Source organism: Scyliorhinus canicula, chromosome 6 (assembly GCF_902713615.1).
Source record: "Scyliorhinus canicula chromosome 6, sScyCan1.1, whole genome shotgun sequence".
In the NCBI taxonomy this organism is placed as follows: Eukaryota; Metazoa; Chordata; class Chondrichthyes; order Carcharhiniformes; family Scyliorhinidae; genus Scyliorhinus; species Scyliorhinus canicula.
In genome coordinates this window covers 223,231,374-223,248,000 of record NC_052151.1, presented here as the reverse complement: position 1 = coordinate 223,248,000, position 16,627 = coordinate 223,231,374, and the positions used below count along the sequence as shown (strand labels likewise).

Genomic DNA, 16,627 nt, shown 5'->3' with positions numbered 1-16,627 from the left:
CATCCACCCCCTCCACCCCTCCTCATCCACCTCCTCCTCTTCCCTCCTCATCCACCCCCTCCTCTTCCCTCCTCATCCACCTCCTCCTCTTCCCTCCTCATCCACCTCCTCCTCTGCCCTCCTCATCCACCTCCTCTTCACTCCACATCCACCTCCTCCTCTTCCTCCTCATCCACCTCCTCCTCTTCCCTCCTCATCCATCTCCTCCTCTTCCCTCCTCATCCACCTCCTCCTCTTCCCTCCTCACCCACCTTCTCCTCTTCCCTCCTCATCCACCTCCTCATCCACCTCCTCCTCTTCCCACCTCCTCCATCTCCTCCTCTTCCCTCCTCATCCACACCCTCCTCTTCCTTCCTCATCCACCCCCTCCAGTTCCCTCCTCATCCATCCTCACTGTCATTCCTCCTCCACCCCCTCCAGTTCCCTCCTCATCCATCCTCACTGTCATTCCTCCTCCACCTCCTCCTCCTCCCTCCTCATCCATCCTCACTGTCATTCCTCCTCCACCTCCTCCTCTTCCCTCCTCCTCCACCTCCTCCTTCCCTCCTCATCCACCTCCTCCTCTTCCCTCCTCATCCACCTCCTCCTCTTCCCTCCTCATCCACCTCCTCCTCTTCCCTCCTCCTCCACCTCCTCCTCTTCCCTCCTCCTCTTCCCTCCTCATCCACCCCCTCCTCTTCCCTCCTCATCCACTTCCTCCTCTTCCCTCCTCATCCACCTCCTCCTCCACCTCCCCTCCTCATAGAATTATAGAATTTACAGTGCAGAAGGAGGCTATTCGGCCCATCAAGTATGCAACGGTCTTGGAAAGAGCACCCTACCCAAGGTCCACACCTCCACCCTATCCCCATATCCCAGTAACCCCACCCAACACTAAGGGCAATTTTGGACACTACGGGCAATTTATCATGGCCAATCCACCTAACCTGCACATCTTTGGACTGTGGGAGGAAACCGGAGCACCCGGAGGAAACCCACGCACACACGGGGAGGATGTGCAGACTCCACACAGACAGTGACCCAAGCCGGAATCGAACCTGGGACCCTGGAGCAGTGAAGCAATTGTGCTATCCACTATGCTACTGTGCTGCCTTTATCCTCACTGTCGTTCCTCCTCCACCTCCTCCTCTTCCCTCCTTATTCATCCTCACCTTCCAATCTCCTCCTCACTCCTCTCTCTCCCCTTCTCCCCTCTTCCCTCTCACCCCTCCCCACTGTGGAGGATACGAGCAGCATTTCTATAGGAATGTGTGATTCAGAGGTAATGGAAAGGCTGGAACTTGGACAATCAGCATCAATAGGGAAACGGCTCTCAAAAAACTATTGGGATTGAGGGCAGACAAGTCCCCAGGGTCTGCTGGCCAACACGCGAGGGTGTGAAAGGCATTGGCAGCAGAGAATAGTGGATCCATGGAGACGGGAAAGGTTCCAGTAGATTGGAAAAATGCTAATGTAACGCCCTTATTGAAAAAGGGAGGGAGGCAGAATGTGGGAAATTACAGACCGGTTAGTTTAACATCTGTTATTGGAAAATTGTTAGAATCAATTATCATGGACATAATATCAAGGTCATTTTGGAAAGCCACATCGTTATCCATCAGAGCCAGCATGGTTTTATGGAGGACAAATCATGTTTGACTAATTTTCTTCCGTTCTTCGAAGATGTACAAGCAAAGCGGGGATAATGGGGATCCTGTAGATGTAGTATATCTGGACTTCCGGAAGGTGTTTGATAAGGTGCCGCACAGAAGGTTAATTCCCAAGGTGAGATCACATGGGGTTAGGGGTAACGTATCAGCTTGGATAGAAGAGTTGGCTAGAACCACCCCCTCCCCCCCCCCCCCCCCCCCCACACACACAAGCCCCACCCTTCACATCAGGTACAGTGAAAAGTATTTTTCTGCAAGCAACTCAACAGATCATTTTGTGCATGAAAAGTAAAGGGAATAAAAGAAAATACATAATAGGGCAACACAAGATATACAATGTAACTACATAAGCACTGGCATTGGATGAAGCATACAATGTGTAGTGTTAATGAGATCAGTCAATAAGAGGGCCATTTAGGAGTCTGGTGACAGTGGGGAAGAAGCTGTTTTTGAGTCTGTTCGTGCGTGTTCTCAGACTTCTGTATCTCCTGCCCGATGGAAGAAGTTGGAAGAGTGAGTAAGCCAGGTGGGAGGGATCCTTGATTATGCTGCCCGCTTTCCCCAAGCAGCGGGAGGTGTAGATGGAGTCAATGGATGGGAGGCAGGTTCGTGTGATGGACTGGGCGGTATTCACGACTCTCTGAAGTTTCTTGCGGTCCTGGGCCGAGCAGTTGCCATACCAGGCTGTGATGCAGCCCGATAGGATGCTTTCTATGGTGCATCTGTAAAAGTTGTGAAGAGTCAGTGTGGACATGCCGAATTTTCTTAGATTCCTTAGTTTTTTTCACACCCCACATCCCCCACCCCCCTACTGTCCCACATATCGCGTCCCCTCCCACCTGTCCCCTCCCCTCCCCCACCAGTTCCCTCTCACCCTGTCCCCTCCCCTCCCCTACCTGTTCCCTCTCACATAAGAACATAAGAACATAAGAACTAGGAGCAGGAGTAGGCCATCTGGCCCCTCGAGCCTGCTCCGCCATTCAATGAGACCATGGCTGATCTTTTGTGGACTCAGCTCCACTTCCCGGCCCGAACACCATAACCCTTAATCACTTTATTCTTCAAAAAACTATCTATCTTTACCTTAAAAACATTTAATGAAGGAGCCTCAACTGCTTAGGTGGATTGGCCATGCTAAATTGCCCGTAGTGTCCTAATAAAGAGTAAGGTTAAGGGGGGGGGGGGGGTTGTTGGGTTACGGGTATAGGGTGGATACGTGAGTTTAAGTAGGGTGATCATGGCTCGGCACAACATTGAGGGCCGAAGGGCCTGTTCTGTGCTGTACTGTTCTATGTTCTATGTTCTATGCTTCACTGGGCAAGGAATTCCATAGATTCACAACCCTTTGGGTGAAGAAGTTCCTCCTAAACTCAGTCCTAAATCTACTTCCCCTTATTTTGAGGCTCTGTCCCCTAGTTCTGCTTTCACCCGCCAGTGGAAACAACCTGCCCGCATCTATCCTATCTATTCCCTTCATAATTTAATATGTTTCTATCTGATCTCCCCCCGCATCCTTCTAAATTCCAATGAGTACAGTCCCAGTCTACTCAACCTCTCCTCATAATCCAACCCCTTCAGCTTTGGGATTAACCTAGTGAATCTCCTCTGCACACCCTCCAGCGCCAGTACGTCCTTTCTCAAGTAAGGAGACCAAAAATGAACACAATACTCCAGGTGTGGCCGCACTAACACCTTATACAATTGCAACATAACCTTCCTAGTCTTAAACTCCATCCCTCTAGCAATGAAGGACAACATTCCATTTGCCTTCTTAATCACCTGTTGCACTTGTAAACCAACTTTCTGTGACTCATGCACTAGCACACCCAGGTCTCTCTGCACAGCAACATGCTTTAATATTTTATCGTTTAAATAATAATCCCGTTTGCTGTTATTCCTACCAAAATGGATAACCTCACATTTGTCAACATTGTATTCCACCTGCCAGACCCTAGCCCATTTACTTAACCTATCCAAATCCCTCTGCAGACTTCCAGTATCCTCTGCACTTTTCGCTTTACCACTCATCTTAGTGTCATCTGCAAACTTGGACACATTGCCCTTGGTCCCCAACTCCAAGTCATCAATGTAAATTGTGAACAATTGTGGGCCCAACACGGATCCCTGAGGGACACCACTAGCTACTGATTGCCAACCAGAGAAACACCCATTAATCCCCACTCTTTGCTTTCTATTAATTAACCAATCCTCTATCCATTCTACTACTTTACCCTTAATGCCATGCATCTTTATCTTATGCAGCAACCTTTTGTGTGGCACCTTGTCAAAGGCTTTCTGGAAATCCAGATATACCACATCCATCGGCTCCCCGTTATCTACTGCACTGGTAATGTCCTAAAAAAAATTCCACTAAATTAGTTAGGCACGACCTGCCTTTAACGAACCCATGCTGCGTCTGCCCAATGGGACAATTTCTATCCAGATGCCTCGCAATTTCTTCCTTGATGATAGATTCCAGCATCTTCCCTATTACCGAAGTTAAGCTCACTGGCCTATAATTTCCTGCTTTCTGCCTACCTCCTTTTTTAAACAGTGACCTGTAAACAGTAAACAGTGATAACTCACCCGTCCCCTCCCCTCCCCCACCTGTTCCCTCTCACCTGTCCCCTCCCCTACCCCACCGGGCCCCTCCCCTCCCTCTCTGTGACAATGGTTTCCAGGGGGACAAGAAAGGCTCCCTCACCATTGGTGCAGTGAGGGGAGGGTGTGTGGCCTGTGACAGGAGCAGTAACAGGATTGGCCGAGACCTGTAGCAGTTGGACCTGAGGTGTACGATTGGCTGAGCCCTGGTTGTGGACCTCCCCCTCCCCAGGGTTGTCTGAGGGTCTGGTATCCAGCTCGGTGTCCAGCTCGGTGTCCAGCTCAGTGTCCAGCTCAGTGTCCAGCTCAGTGTCCAGCTCGGTGTCCATCTCGGTGTCTAGACTGGTGTCTAGACTGGTGTCTAGACTGGTGTCCAGCTCGGTGTCCAGCTTGGTGTCCAGCTCAGTGTCTAGACTGGTGTCCATCTCGGTGTCCAGCTCAGTGTCCAGCTCGGTGTCCATCTCAGTGTCTAGACTGGTGTCTAGACTGGTGTCCATCTCGGTGTCCAGCTCGGTGTCTAGACTGGTGTCCAGCTGGGTGTCTAGACTGGTGTCCAGCTCGGTGTCCAGCTCGGTGTCCAGCTCCCAGTGACCAGGTGCTGGGACAGCGTCAAGATGCGGAGGAGCCTCAGCGACCTGGTAGCCGGCGTCTTCAGCAGGAGCAATCTGAGATGGTCAGGTAGCCGAGTGAGAGAGACAGAGGGGGGGAAGGGAGAGAGTGAGGGAGGGAGGGAGAGAGAGAGTGAGGGAGGGAGGGAGAGAGGGAGGGAGAGAGAGGGAGGAAGGGTGAGAGAGAGGGAGGAAGGGAGAGAGAGAGGGAGGAAGGGAGAGAGGGGGGAGGGAAAGACAGAGGGAGGAAGGGAGAGAGAGAGGGAGGGAGGGAGAGAGAGAGGGAGGAAGGGATAGAGTGAGGGAGGGAGGGAGAGAGAGAGGGAGGGAGAGAGAGGGAGGAAGGGAGAGAGAGAGAGTGTGGTGGTATGGCTAGCAGACCTTGCAGCACCTTAAGAGATGGGCTACTATTGGGGCAGAGGACTCGCTGCCCATTGGCTCTGGCTGGTCATGTGCCTCTCTGCCAATTGGCTGACGAGAGGCTGGTGGCTCCTCCCACGGGGAGGGGTATAAGTACCATCGCACCTGGCAGTCGGCCATTCTGTTTAAGTCGACTGCAGGATTAACATCTAGCTCATTAAAGCCAAAGTTTTGGACTCACTACAGCTCGTGTCTGAAATGATGGTATATCAGAGAGGGAGGAAGGGACAGGGAGAGGGAGGGAGGGAGAGGGAGATATATATATATATATATAGAGAGACAGACAGAGAGAGAGGGATAGGAGAGAGAGAGAGACAGAGAGGGAGAGAGAGAGGGGCAGATATAGGCGGAGAGAGAGAGAGACAGACAGGGGAGAGAGACTGAGCGAGAGAGAGATAGTGGGAGAGAGAGAGACAGAGAGAGACAGAGAAAGAGGGACAGAGAGAGAGACAGCGAGACAGAGAGGGACAGAGAGAGAGAGATAGTGGGAGAGAGAGACAGAGAGAGACAGAGAAAGAGGGACAGAGAAAGAGACAGCGAGACAGAGAGGGACAGAGAGAGAGAGATAGTGGGAGAGAGAGAGACAGAGAGACACAGAGAAAGAGGGACAGAGAGAGAGACAGCGAGACAGAGCAAGACAGAGAGAGAGAGAGAGAGAGACAGAGAGAGACAGAGAGAGAAAACGGGAGAGAGAGAGACAGAAAGAGAGAGAAAAGGGGAGAGAGAGAGGGACAGACAGAAAGAGATAGGGGGAAAGAGAGATAGGGGGTGTTGTGTTATGTACTCTGGGATAACACAGGCTGCAACTGGATGCAGCTTTAACCAAAAGATACTCCAGGCCTTGAAGTTAGTTCAATCTGATTTACTGAACCAGTAGCACAGTTAGCACAGTTCTCTGTGAGTTTGACTCTCTGCTAATCTAAGTGTGGTTACTCTGTCTGACTGAACCAGACTAGCTCTTAGCCACGTGCTGTAGGTGTGATACTGTACATACACCCTGACTCACTCTGTAGCTGTTCATCAGCGGAAAGAGGCGGAGTGTGAGTGCCTCGTGCCTTTTATAGTCAGGTACCACCCCTAGGTGTCCTGCCTGCTGATTGGTTATGTCCTGTTCTCTGTGTCCATTAGCTGCTTGTCTGTATATCATTTATCTGCATGTCTGTATATCATGACATCTCCCCTTTATTGTTGGCACATGTGAACGTACTTGCATCTGGTGGCAAATATTAACATATTTACAAGCGGTTGGAAGGCAGCACATCTGGCAGAGTGGTGCCTGAGAGAGAAAGACAGAAAGGTAGCCTAGCCTAAACGTATTTACATGTGAGGACAGCTGTCAAATGTGAGAAAACAACAGAGCAAACAAAACAAATGTTGATAAGTCCAGTCTCTGGGGCTTTTGCCTGATCCTGGTCGACCGGCGGAGAGGTGGTGGTGGGGACGACGGGGCCTTGACAGGCGGGATGGAAGCCTGACTGGTGGCCTCGTAGTTCGAGGTATCAGGAGGTGGCACAATAACGGACGGAAAAGGAGAAGAAAGCGGTTGCGAGCGGGAAACTTTCGCAGTGCCCGTCTGATTCGTCGCACAACAGAACCATCAGCCAGACGTACAACATACGAGCGGGGCGCAGCCTGTCGAACAACGACAGCTGGAGCAGACCAGCCACCATCCGGTATCTTGATCCTGACAGTGTCTGCCGGGGATAACACGGGCAAATCAGTGGCATGAGCATCATAGCCCTGCTTTTGACGGTCTCTGAGCTGCTGCACCTTCTGCAGCACCAGGAGGTGATCCAGGTTGGGTAAGTGTATGGCTGGAAGCTTCGTCCGCAGGTCCCTGTTCATCAGGAATTGATCTGGCGACATGCCAGTGGACAGTGGGGTCGCCCTGTACACAGGCAGCACGAGGTAGATATCAGAAGCAGAATCCACGGCCTTGCAGATGAGCTGCTTCACTATGTTCCCCCCTTTCTCAACCTTCCCGTTGGACTGCGGATAGCGTGGGCTGGAAGTGACGTGTTTGAACTGATATGACTGGGCAAACAGAGACCATTCATGGCTGCTGAAGCACGGGCCATTGTCACTCATGACAGTGAGTGGGATACCATGCCTGGAGAACGTCTCCTTACAGGCCTTGATGACGGTCTGAGATGTGAGGTCTGAGAGCTTCACCACTTCAGGGTAATTGGAGAAATAGTCAATAATCAACACGTAGTCACAGCCATTCGCACGAAAGAGGTTGATGCCAACCTTGGCCCACGGGGAGGTCTCGATTTCATGCTGCTGGAGCATCTCCTTGCTCTGCGCTGGCTGGAAGTGTTGACAGGTCGCACAGTTGAGGACCATGTTCGCGATGTCCTGGCTGATCCCGGGCCAGTAGACAGCTTGCCTGGCTCTGCGTCTGTGTCCCTCATGGATTTGGCGCAGCACCAAGCTCTGGAGACTGTGCGGAATGACAACCCGGTCCAGCTGGAGGAGGATACCATCAATCACTGACAGGTCGTCGTTTACATTGTAAAATTGTGGGCACTGCCCTTTCTGCCAGCCATTGGTGAGGTTGTGGATGACATGCTGCAAGAGGAGGTCTTTGGCTGTCTCATCACGGATGAGAACTACCTTCTGATCTGTCTCCGGGATGGTGCTAGCACACGGCTGCACCTGTGATTCAATCTGCCGGATGATTTCCAGCGGTTCACTAGGCAATGTGGGGGAGGGGGACAATGTATCAGCGATGATGGAGCGGGACAATGTATCAGCGATGATGGTGATGGAGTGGGGCAATGTATCAGCGATGATGGAGCGGGACAATGTATCAGCGATGATGGAGCGGGACAATGTATCAGCGATGATGGAGCGGGACAATGTATCGGCGATGATGGAGCGGGACAATGTATCAGTGATGATGGAGTGGGACAATGTATCAGTGATGATGGAGCGGGACAATGTATCAGCGATGATGGAGTGGGACAATGTATCAGCGATGATGGAGCGGGACAATGTATCAGCGATGATGGAGCAGGGCAATGTATCAGCGATGATGGAGCGGGACAATGTATCAGTGATGATGGAGTGGGACAATGTATCAGTGATGATGGAGCGGGACAATGTATCGGCGATGATGGAGCGGGACAATGTATCAGCGATGATGGAGGGGGACAATGTATCAGCGATGATGGAGCGGGACAATGTATCAGTGATGATGGAGTGGGACAATGTATCAGCGATGATGGAGCGGGACAATGTATCAGTGATGATGGAGCGGGACAATGTATCAGCGATGATGGAGCAGGACAATGTATCAGCGATGATGGAGCGGGACAATGTATCAGCGATGATGGAGCGGGACAATGTATCAGCGATGATGGAGCGGGACAATGTATCAGCGATGATGGAGTGGGACAATGCATCAGCGATGATGGAGCGGGACAATGTATCAGCGATGATGGAGTGGGACAATGTATCAGCGATGATGGAGTGGGACAATGTATCAGCGATGATGGAGTGGGACAATGTATCAGCGATGATGGAGCGGGACAATGTATCGGCGATGATGAGCTCCTTGCCAGGCGTGTACACTAAGTCAAAGTCATACCTTCTGAGTTTGAGGAGGATGCGCTGCAACCGAGGCATCATGTCGCTCAGGTCCTTGTGGATAATGTGGACCAGAGGTCGATGATCCGTCTCGACAGTGAATGTCGGCCGTAGACATTGGCGTGAAACGTGAGAATGCCAGTGAGAAGACCCAGGTATTCCTTCTATATTTGCACATACCTTATTTCGGTGGGTGTCATGGCCCTCGATGCACAGGCTACCAGTGCCCAGGATGAAGGGTCATCGCGTTGAAGCAGCACCGTACCGATGCCATCCTGGCTCATATCTGGCGAGATCTTCGTCTCCCTGTCTGGGTTGCAAAATGCCAAGATGGGTGCAGTGGTGAGCTTGGCTTTCAGCTCCAACCACTCTGTCTGATGGGCTGCCTTCCACTCGAAGGCAGTGGACTTTTTCACTAGGTTCCGTAGGGCCGTGGTGTGTGAGGCCAGGTTTGGGATGAACTTGCCCAGAAAATTGACCATGCCCAGGACGCGCAGCACAGCCTTCTTATCTTCAGGGACCTTCATGGCTTTGATGGCCTTGACCTTGTCTGTGTCGGGGTGCACGCCATGCTGAGAGATCTGATCACCTCAGAACTTGAGTGTCGACATGTCAAAGCAACATCTGGCCCTGTTCAGCTTCAGGCCGTTGGCATGGACACGGCGGAATACCTGCTGGAGACGGGAAACATGCTCTTCAGGGATCGTGGGCCATATGGTGATGTCATCCACGTACACACGAACCCCTTCAATGCCCTCCACCATCTGCTCCATGATGAGATGGAAGATCTCCGATGCCGAGACAATGCCAAACGGCAGTACCTGCCAAACGGTGTGTTGAAGGTGGAGAACCTTCTGCTGGACTCATCCAGCTGGATTCGCCAAAATCCATGTGACACATCCAATTTGGTGAAGAAGCGTGCGTGTGCCATCTGACTGGTGAGTTGCTCCCGCTTCGGGATGGGGTAATGTTCCCGCACGATATTCTTATTGAGATCCTTGGGATCAGTGCAGATGCGCAGGTCTCCCGACGGCTTTCTAACACATACCATCGAGCTGACCCAGTCAGTCGGCTCGGTTACCATGGAAATGATGCCCTGTTGCTGAAGAACCTTGAGCTGTGCCTTCAGGCTCTCCCTCAGCAGAGCCGGGACCCGGTGTGGTGCGAGGACTTGGCATCAGGTCGGAGCAGAATCTTGTATCGATACGGCAGCGTGCCCATCCCGTCCAACACATCCGGATACTGAGCGAGGATGTCGTTAATACCAGCCTGAAGGTCCACCTTGGAGGATGTCGTTGTGTAAACCCTTTGAATGAGGTTCAGCTGCTTGCAGGCATGCCCGCCAGGTAGGGATGCCCTGTCTGGCTTGGCAATTTCAAACCTTAGTCGTGCATGGGTGCTCGGGTTGGAGACGAGTAGATGGCAGGATCCCAGTGCTGTGATGGCATTTCCGTTATAGTCCAGGAGCCTGCAGGCTGCTGGAAGGACCTTGGGGGCTTCTTGATGCGTTTGAGATCTGCCTGTGAGAGGAGGTTGGCAGAAGCCCCTGTGTCCAGCTTAAACTGAATGGAGCAGTGATTGACCTGCATCTCCGCCGCCATTCGTCCGCAGAATCCACAGCGAGGATGGATTGAAGTTGTGATGAGTTGGATGTGGCATATTCACATTTAGTAATGGTGCCCACACAGTAGGCGGAGTCCAGGCAGTCTGCCTCTGGATCCGTTATGCTGCCAGGATCAGAATCCTGTCATCGTTGTTGCAGACTCTGAACGCACCGTCGTCGGAATTGGGAGCACTGGCCCCTGACTGGAATTGGGAGCGCTGGCCCCTGACTGGCCCCTGACTGGAATTGGGAGCGCTGGCCCCTGACTGGCCCCTGACTGGAATTGGGAGCGCTGGCCCCTGACTGGCCCCTGACTGGAATTGGGAGCGCTGGCCCCTGACTGGAATTGGGAGCGCTGGCCCCTGACTGGAATTGGGAGCGCTGGCCCCTGACTGGAATTGGGATCGCTGGCCCCTGACTGGAATTGGGAGCGCTGGCCCCTGACTGGAATTGGGAGCGCTGGCCCCTGACTGGAATTGGGAGCGCTGGCCCCTGACTGGAATTGGGAGCGCTGGCCCCTGACTGGAATTGGGAGCGCTGGCCCCTGACTGGAATTGGGAGCGCTGGCCCCTGACTGGAATTGGGAACGCTGGCCCCTGACTGGAATTGGGAGCGCTGGCCCCTGACTGGAATTGGGAGCGCTGGCCCCTGACTGGAATTGGGAGCGCTGGCCCCTGACTGGAATTGGGAGCGCTGGCCCCTGACTGGCCCCTGACTGGAATTGGGAGCGCTGGCCCCTGACTGGAATTGGGAGCGCTGGCCCCTGACTGGAATTGGGAGCGCCGGCCCCAGACTGGCCCCTGACTGGAATTGGGAGCGCTGGGCCCTGACTGGAATTGGGAGCGCCGGCCCCTGACTGGCCCCTGACTGGAATTGGGAGCGCCGGCCCCTGACTGGCCCCTGACTGGAATTGGGAGCTCTGGCCCCTGACTGGAATTGGGAGCGCTGGCCTCTGACTGGAATTGGGAGCGCCGGCCCCTGACTGGCCCCTGACTGGAATTGGGAGCGCTGGCCCCTGACTGGAATTGGGAGCGCTGGCCCCTGACTGGCCCCTGACTGGAATTGGGAGCACCGGCCCCTGACGGGCCCCTGACTGGAATTGGGATCGCTGGCCCCTGACTGGAATTGGGAGTGCTGGCCCCTGACTGGAATTGGGAGCGCTGGCCCCTGACTGGAATTGGGAGCGCTGGCCCCTGACTGGAATTGGGAGCGCTGGCCCCTGACTGGAATTGGGAGCGCTGGCCCCTGACTGGAATTGGGATCGCTGGCCCCTGACTGGAATTGGGAGCGCTGGCCCCTGACTGGAATTGGATCGCTGGACCCTGACTGGCCCCTGACTGGAATTGGGGATCGCTGGCCCCTGACTGGAATTGGGAGCGCTGGCCCCTGACTGGAATTGGGAGCGCTGGCCCCTGACTGGAATTGGGAGCGCTGGCCCCTGACTGGAATTGGGAGCGCTGGCCCCTGACTGGAATTGGGAGCGCTGGCCCCTGACTGGAATTGGGAGCGCTGGCCCCTGACTGGAATTGGGAGCGCTGGCCCCTGACTGGAATTGGGAGCGCTGGCCCCTGACTGGAATTGGGAGCGCCGGCCCCTGACTGGAATTGGGAGCGCTGGCCCCTGACTGGAATTGGGATCGCTGGACCCTGACTGGCCCCTGACTGGAATTGGGATCGCTGGCCCCTGACTGGAATTGGGAGCGCTGGCCCCTGACTGGCCCCTGACTGGAATTGGGAGCGCTGGCCCCTGACTGGCCCCTGACTGGAATTGGGAGCGCTGGCCCCTGACGGGCCCCTGACTGGAATTGGGATCGCTGGCCCCTGACTGGAATTGGGAGCGCTGGCCCCTGACTGGAATTGGGAGCGCTGGCCCCTGACTGGAATTGGGAGCGCTGGCCCCTGACTGGAATTGGGAGCGCTGGCCCCTGACTGGAATTGGGAGCGCTGGCCCCTGACTGGAATTGGGATCGCTGGACCCTGACTGGCCCCTGACTGGAATTGGGATCGCTGGCCCCTGACTGGAATTGGAGCGCTGGCCCCTGACTGGAATTGGGAGCGCTGGCCCCTGACTGGAATTGGGAGCGCTGGCCCCTGACTGGAATTGGGAGCGCTGGCCCCTGACTGGAATTGGGAGCGCTGGCCCCTGACTGGAATTGGGAGCGCTGGCCCCTGACTGGAATTGGGATCGCTGGACCCTGACTGGCCCCTGACTGGAATTGGGATCGCTGGCCCCTGACTGGAATTGGGAGCGCTGGCCCCTGACTGGCCCCTGACTGGAATTGGGAGCGCTGGCCCCTGACTGGCCCTGACTGGAATTGGGAGCGCTGGCCCCTGACTGGAATTGGGAGCGCTGGCCCCTGACTGGAATTGGGAGCGCTGGCCCCTGACTGGAATTGGGATCGCTGGACCCTGACTGGCCCCTGACTGGAATTGGGATCGCTGGCCCCTGACTGGAATTGGGAGCGCTGGCCCCTGACTGGAATTGGGAACGCTGGCCCCTGACTGGCCCCTGACTGGCCCCTGACTGGCCTCTGACTGGAATTGGGAGCGCTGGCCCCTGACTGGAATTGGGAGCGCTGGCCCCTGTCTTGAATTGGGAGCTCTGGCCCCTGACTGGAATTGGGAGCGCTGGCCCCTGACTGGAATTGGGAGCGCCGGCCCCTGACTGGCCCCTGACTGGAATTGGGAGCGCCGGCCCCTGACTGGCCCCTGACTGGAATTGGGAGCGCTGGCCCCTGACTGGCCCCTGACTGGAATTGGGAGCTCTGGCCTCTGACTGGAATTGGGAGCGCCGGCCCCTGACTGGCCCCTGACTGGAATTGGGAGCGCTGGCCCCTGACTGGAATTGGGAGCGCTGGCCCCTGACTGGAATTGGGAGCGCTGGCCCCTGACTGGAATTGGGAGCACCGGCCCCTGACTGGAATTGGGAGCGCTGGCCCCTGACTGGAATTGGGAGCGCTGGCCCCTGACTGGAATTGGGAGCGCTGGGCCCTGAATGGAATTGGGAGCGCTGGCCCCTGACTGGAATTGGGATCGCTGGCCCCTGACTGGAATTGGGAGCGCTGGCCCCTGACTGGAATTGGGAGCGCTGGCCCCTGACTGGAATTGGGAGCGCTGGCCCCTGACTGGAATTGGGAGCGCTGGCCCCTGACTGGAATTGGGAGCGCTGGCCCCTGACTGGAATTGGGAGCGCTGGCCCCTGACTGGAATTGGGAGCGCTGGCCCCTGACTGGAATTGGGATCGCTGGACCCTGACTGGAATTGGGAGCGCTGGCCCCTGACTGGAATTGGGAGCGCCGGCCCCTGACTGGCCCCTGACTGGAATTGGGAGCGCCGGCCCCTGACTGGAATTGGGATCGCTGGCCCCTGACTGGAATTGGGAGCGCTGGCCCCTGACTGGCCCCTGACTGGAATTGGGAGCGCTGGCCCCTGTCTGGAATTGGGAGCGCTGGCCCCTGACTGGCCCCTGACTGGAATTGGGAGCGCTGGCCCCTGACTGGAATTGGGAGCGCTGGCCCCTGACTGGAATTGGGAGCTCTGGCCCCTGACTGGAATTGGGAGCGCTGGCCCCTGACTGGAATTGGGAGCGGTGGCCCCTGACTGGAATTGGGAGCGCTTGCCCCTGACTGGAATTGGGAGCGCTGGCCCCTGACTGGAATTGGGAGCGCTGGCCCCTGACTGGCCCCTAACTGGAATTGGGAGCGCTGGCCCCTGACTGGAATTGGGAGCGCTGGCCCCTGACTGGAATTGGGAGCTCTGGCCCCTGACTGGAATTGGGAGCTCTGGCCCCTGACTGGAATTGGGAGCGCTGGCCCCTGACTGGAATTGGGAGCGCTGGCCCCTGACTGGAATTGGGAGCGCTGGCCCCTGACTGGAATTGGGAGCGCTGGCCCCTGACTGGAATTGGGAGCGCTGGCCCCTGACTGGAATTGGGAGCGCTGGCCCCTGACTGGAATTGGGAGCGCTGGCCCCTGACTGGAATTGGGAGCGCTGGCCCCTGACTGGAATTGGGAGCGCTGGCCCCTTACTGGAATTGGGAGCGCTGGCCCCTGACTGGAATTGGGAGCGCTGGCCCCTGACTGGAATTGGGAGCACTGGCCCCTGACTGGAATTGGGATCGCTGGCCCCTGACTGGAATTGGGAGCGCTGGCCCCTGACTGGAATTGGGAACGCTGGCCCCTGACTGGAATTGGGAGCGCTGGCCCCTGACTGGAATTGGGAACGCTGGCCCCTGACTGGAATTGGGATCGCTGGCCCCTGACTGGAATTGGGAGCGCTGGCCCCTGACTGGTGGTGCAGACCTGCACAAGGCTGCATAGTGTCCAGGCTTCCTGCAGTTTAAACATCGCCTGCCTCTTGCAGGGTTTCGCTAACTGGCCGTTGCCGCAGTTCGAGCACGTCATGACATCGGCGGCCTGACGCTCCGCGCATCGTCGCGCATGCGCAGTGCGGGTGTCGGCCACTTCGTTATCCCGTTCGCATCGCGCATGCGCAGTGCGGGTGTCGGCCGCTTCGTTATCCCGTTCGCATCGCGCATGCGTGGGGCCCAGGGAAAAGCTGTCAAAATGTCTGCTTTCATCAATGCTGAGGCGCTGCATCTGGGAGATGGCCTGCACACTCTCTGCCTCGTGGGAGGGACGTTTCTCATTTTCAGCCGCTATGTACTGGTCAGAGCGATTTTTGGCGTGCTCATGCACTGTGCATGTTTCAATCGTGACTGGCAGGGTCATCTGCTTGATCTTCAGTAGCTGCTCTCTCAGAGGATCAGAGTGAACTCCAAACACAATTTGGTCCCTGATCATGGAGTCAGCAGTATCACCAAAGTAGCAGGACAGCTACAGCAGGCGGAGGTTAGTTAAGAAGGAGTTGAAAGATTAATCTTTACCTTGTAGACGCTGTTTGAATATGTAACGCTCGAAGATTTCATTGGTGTCCACTTCACAGTGACTGTCAAACTTGTCCAGGATGGTCTGAAACTTTGTCTTGTCCTGGCCTTCGGTGAAGTGAAGAGTTGAAGAGTTTGATGGCTTGATCACCGGCTGTTGAGAGGAGAAGCACGATCTTCCTTGCATCAGACCCACCCACAAGGCCTGAAACTTTAATGTACAGCAGAAACCTTTGCTTGAGTATCCGCCAGTTGGCACTGAGATTGCCGGAGGCCCTGAGCTGGTGAGGAAACAATTATTCTCCATGGTGCCGGGATACATTCGCTGGTCGTCACGGATCGGACTGAGGTAAACCATCTAGATTAAGCAGTCTCCTGGTACCATGTTGTGTTCTGTACTCTGGGATAACACAGGCTGCAACTGGATGCAGCTTTAGCCAAAAGATACTCCAGATCTGTGCTGTACTGTTCTATGTTCTGTTAGTTCAATCTGATTTATTGAACCAGTAGCACAGTTAGCACAGTTCTCTGTGACTTCGACTCTCTGCTAACCTCAGTGTGGTTACTCTGTCTGACTGAACCAGACTAGCTCTTAGCCACGTGCTGGAGGTGTGACTGTACATACACCCTGGCTCACTCTGTAGATGTTCATCAGTGGAAAGAGGGGAAGTGTGAGGGCCTCGTGCCTTTTATAGTGAGATACCACCCCTGAGTGTCCTGCCTGCTGATTGGTCATGTCCTGTTCTCTGTGTTCATTAGCTGCCTGTCTGTATATCATTATCTGCATGTCTGCACATCATGATAGGGAGACCCCAGACACAGGAGTGTGTGAGAGAGAGAGAGAGGGGGGGGGGGGGTTAGAGAGAGAGAGAGAGAAAGAGAGGGTTAGAGAGACTTCCTCAGATACAGGAGTGTGTGTGAGAGAGAGAGAGAGAGAGTGGGTTAGAGAGAGAGAGAGAGAGGGTTAGAGAGACTTCCCCAGATACAGGACTGTGTGTGTGAGAGAGAGAGAGAGAGAGTGTTAGAGAGAGAGAGAGGGTTAGAGAGACTTCCTCAGATACAGGAGTGTGTGGGTGAGAGAGAGAGAGAGAGAGGGTTAGAGAGAGAGAAAGAGAGGGTTAGAGAGACTTCCTCAGATACAGGAGTGTGTGAGAGAGAGAGAGAGAGAGATGAGAGGGTTAGAGAGAGAGAGAGAGGGGTTAGAGAGACTTCCCCAGATACAGGACTGTGTGTGAGAGAGAGAGAGGGTTAGAGAGATGGAGAGAGGGTTA

General features: G+C 55.1%; 1 protein-coding gene across 1 annotated transcript in view; it reads left to right on the top strand.

The window, feature by feature from the left end:
• The first annotated feature begins 4,864 nt into the window (after positions 1-4,864).
• Positions 4,865-16,627, top strand: part of LOC119968051 — a 14,372-nt gene continuing 2,609 nt past the window's right edge. The window contains exon 1 of the mRNA XM_038801150.1: positions 4,865-4,923. Within this exon, the coding sequence (XP_038657078.1) occupies positions 4,865-4,923 (59 nt within the window). The remainder of the gene's footprint in view (positions 4,924-16,627) is intronic.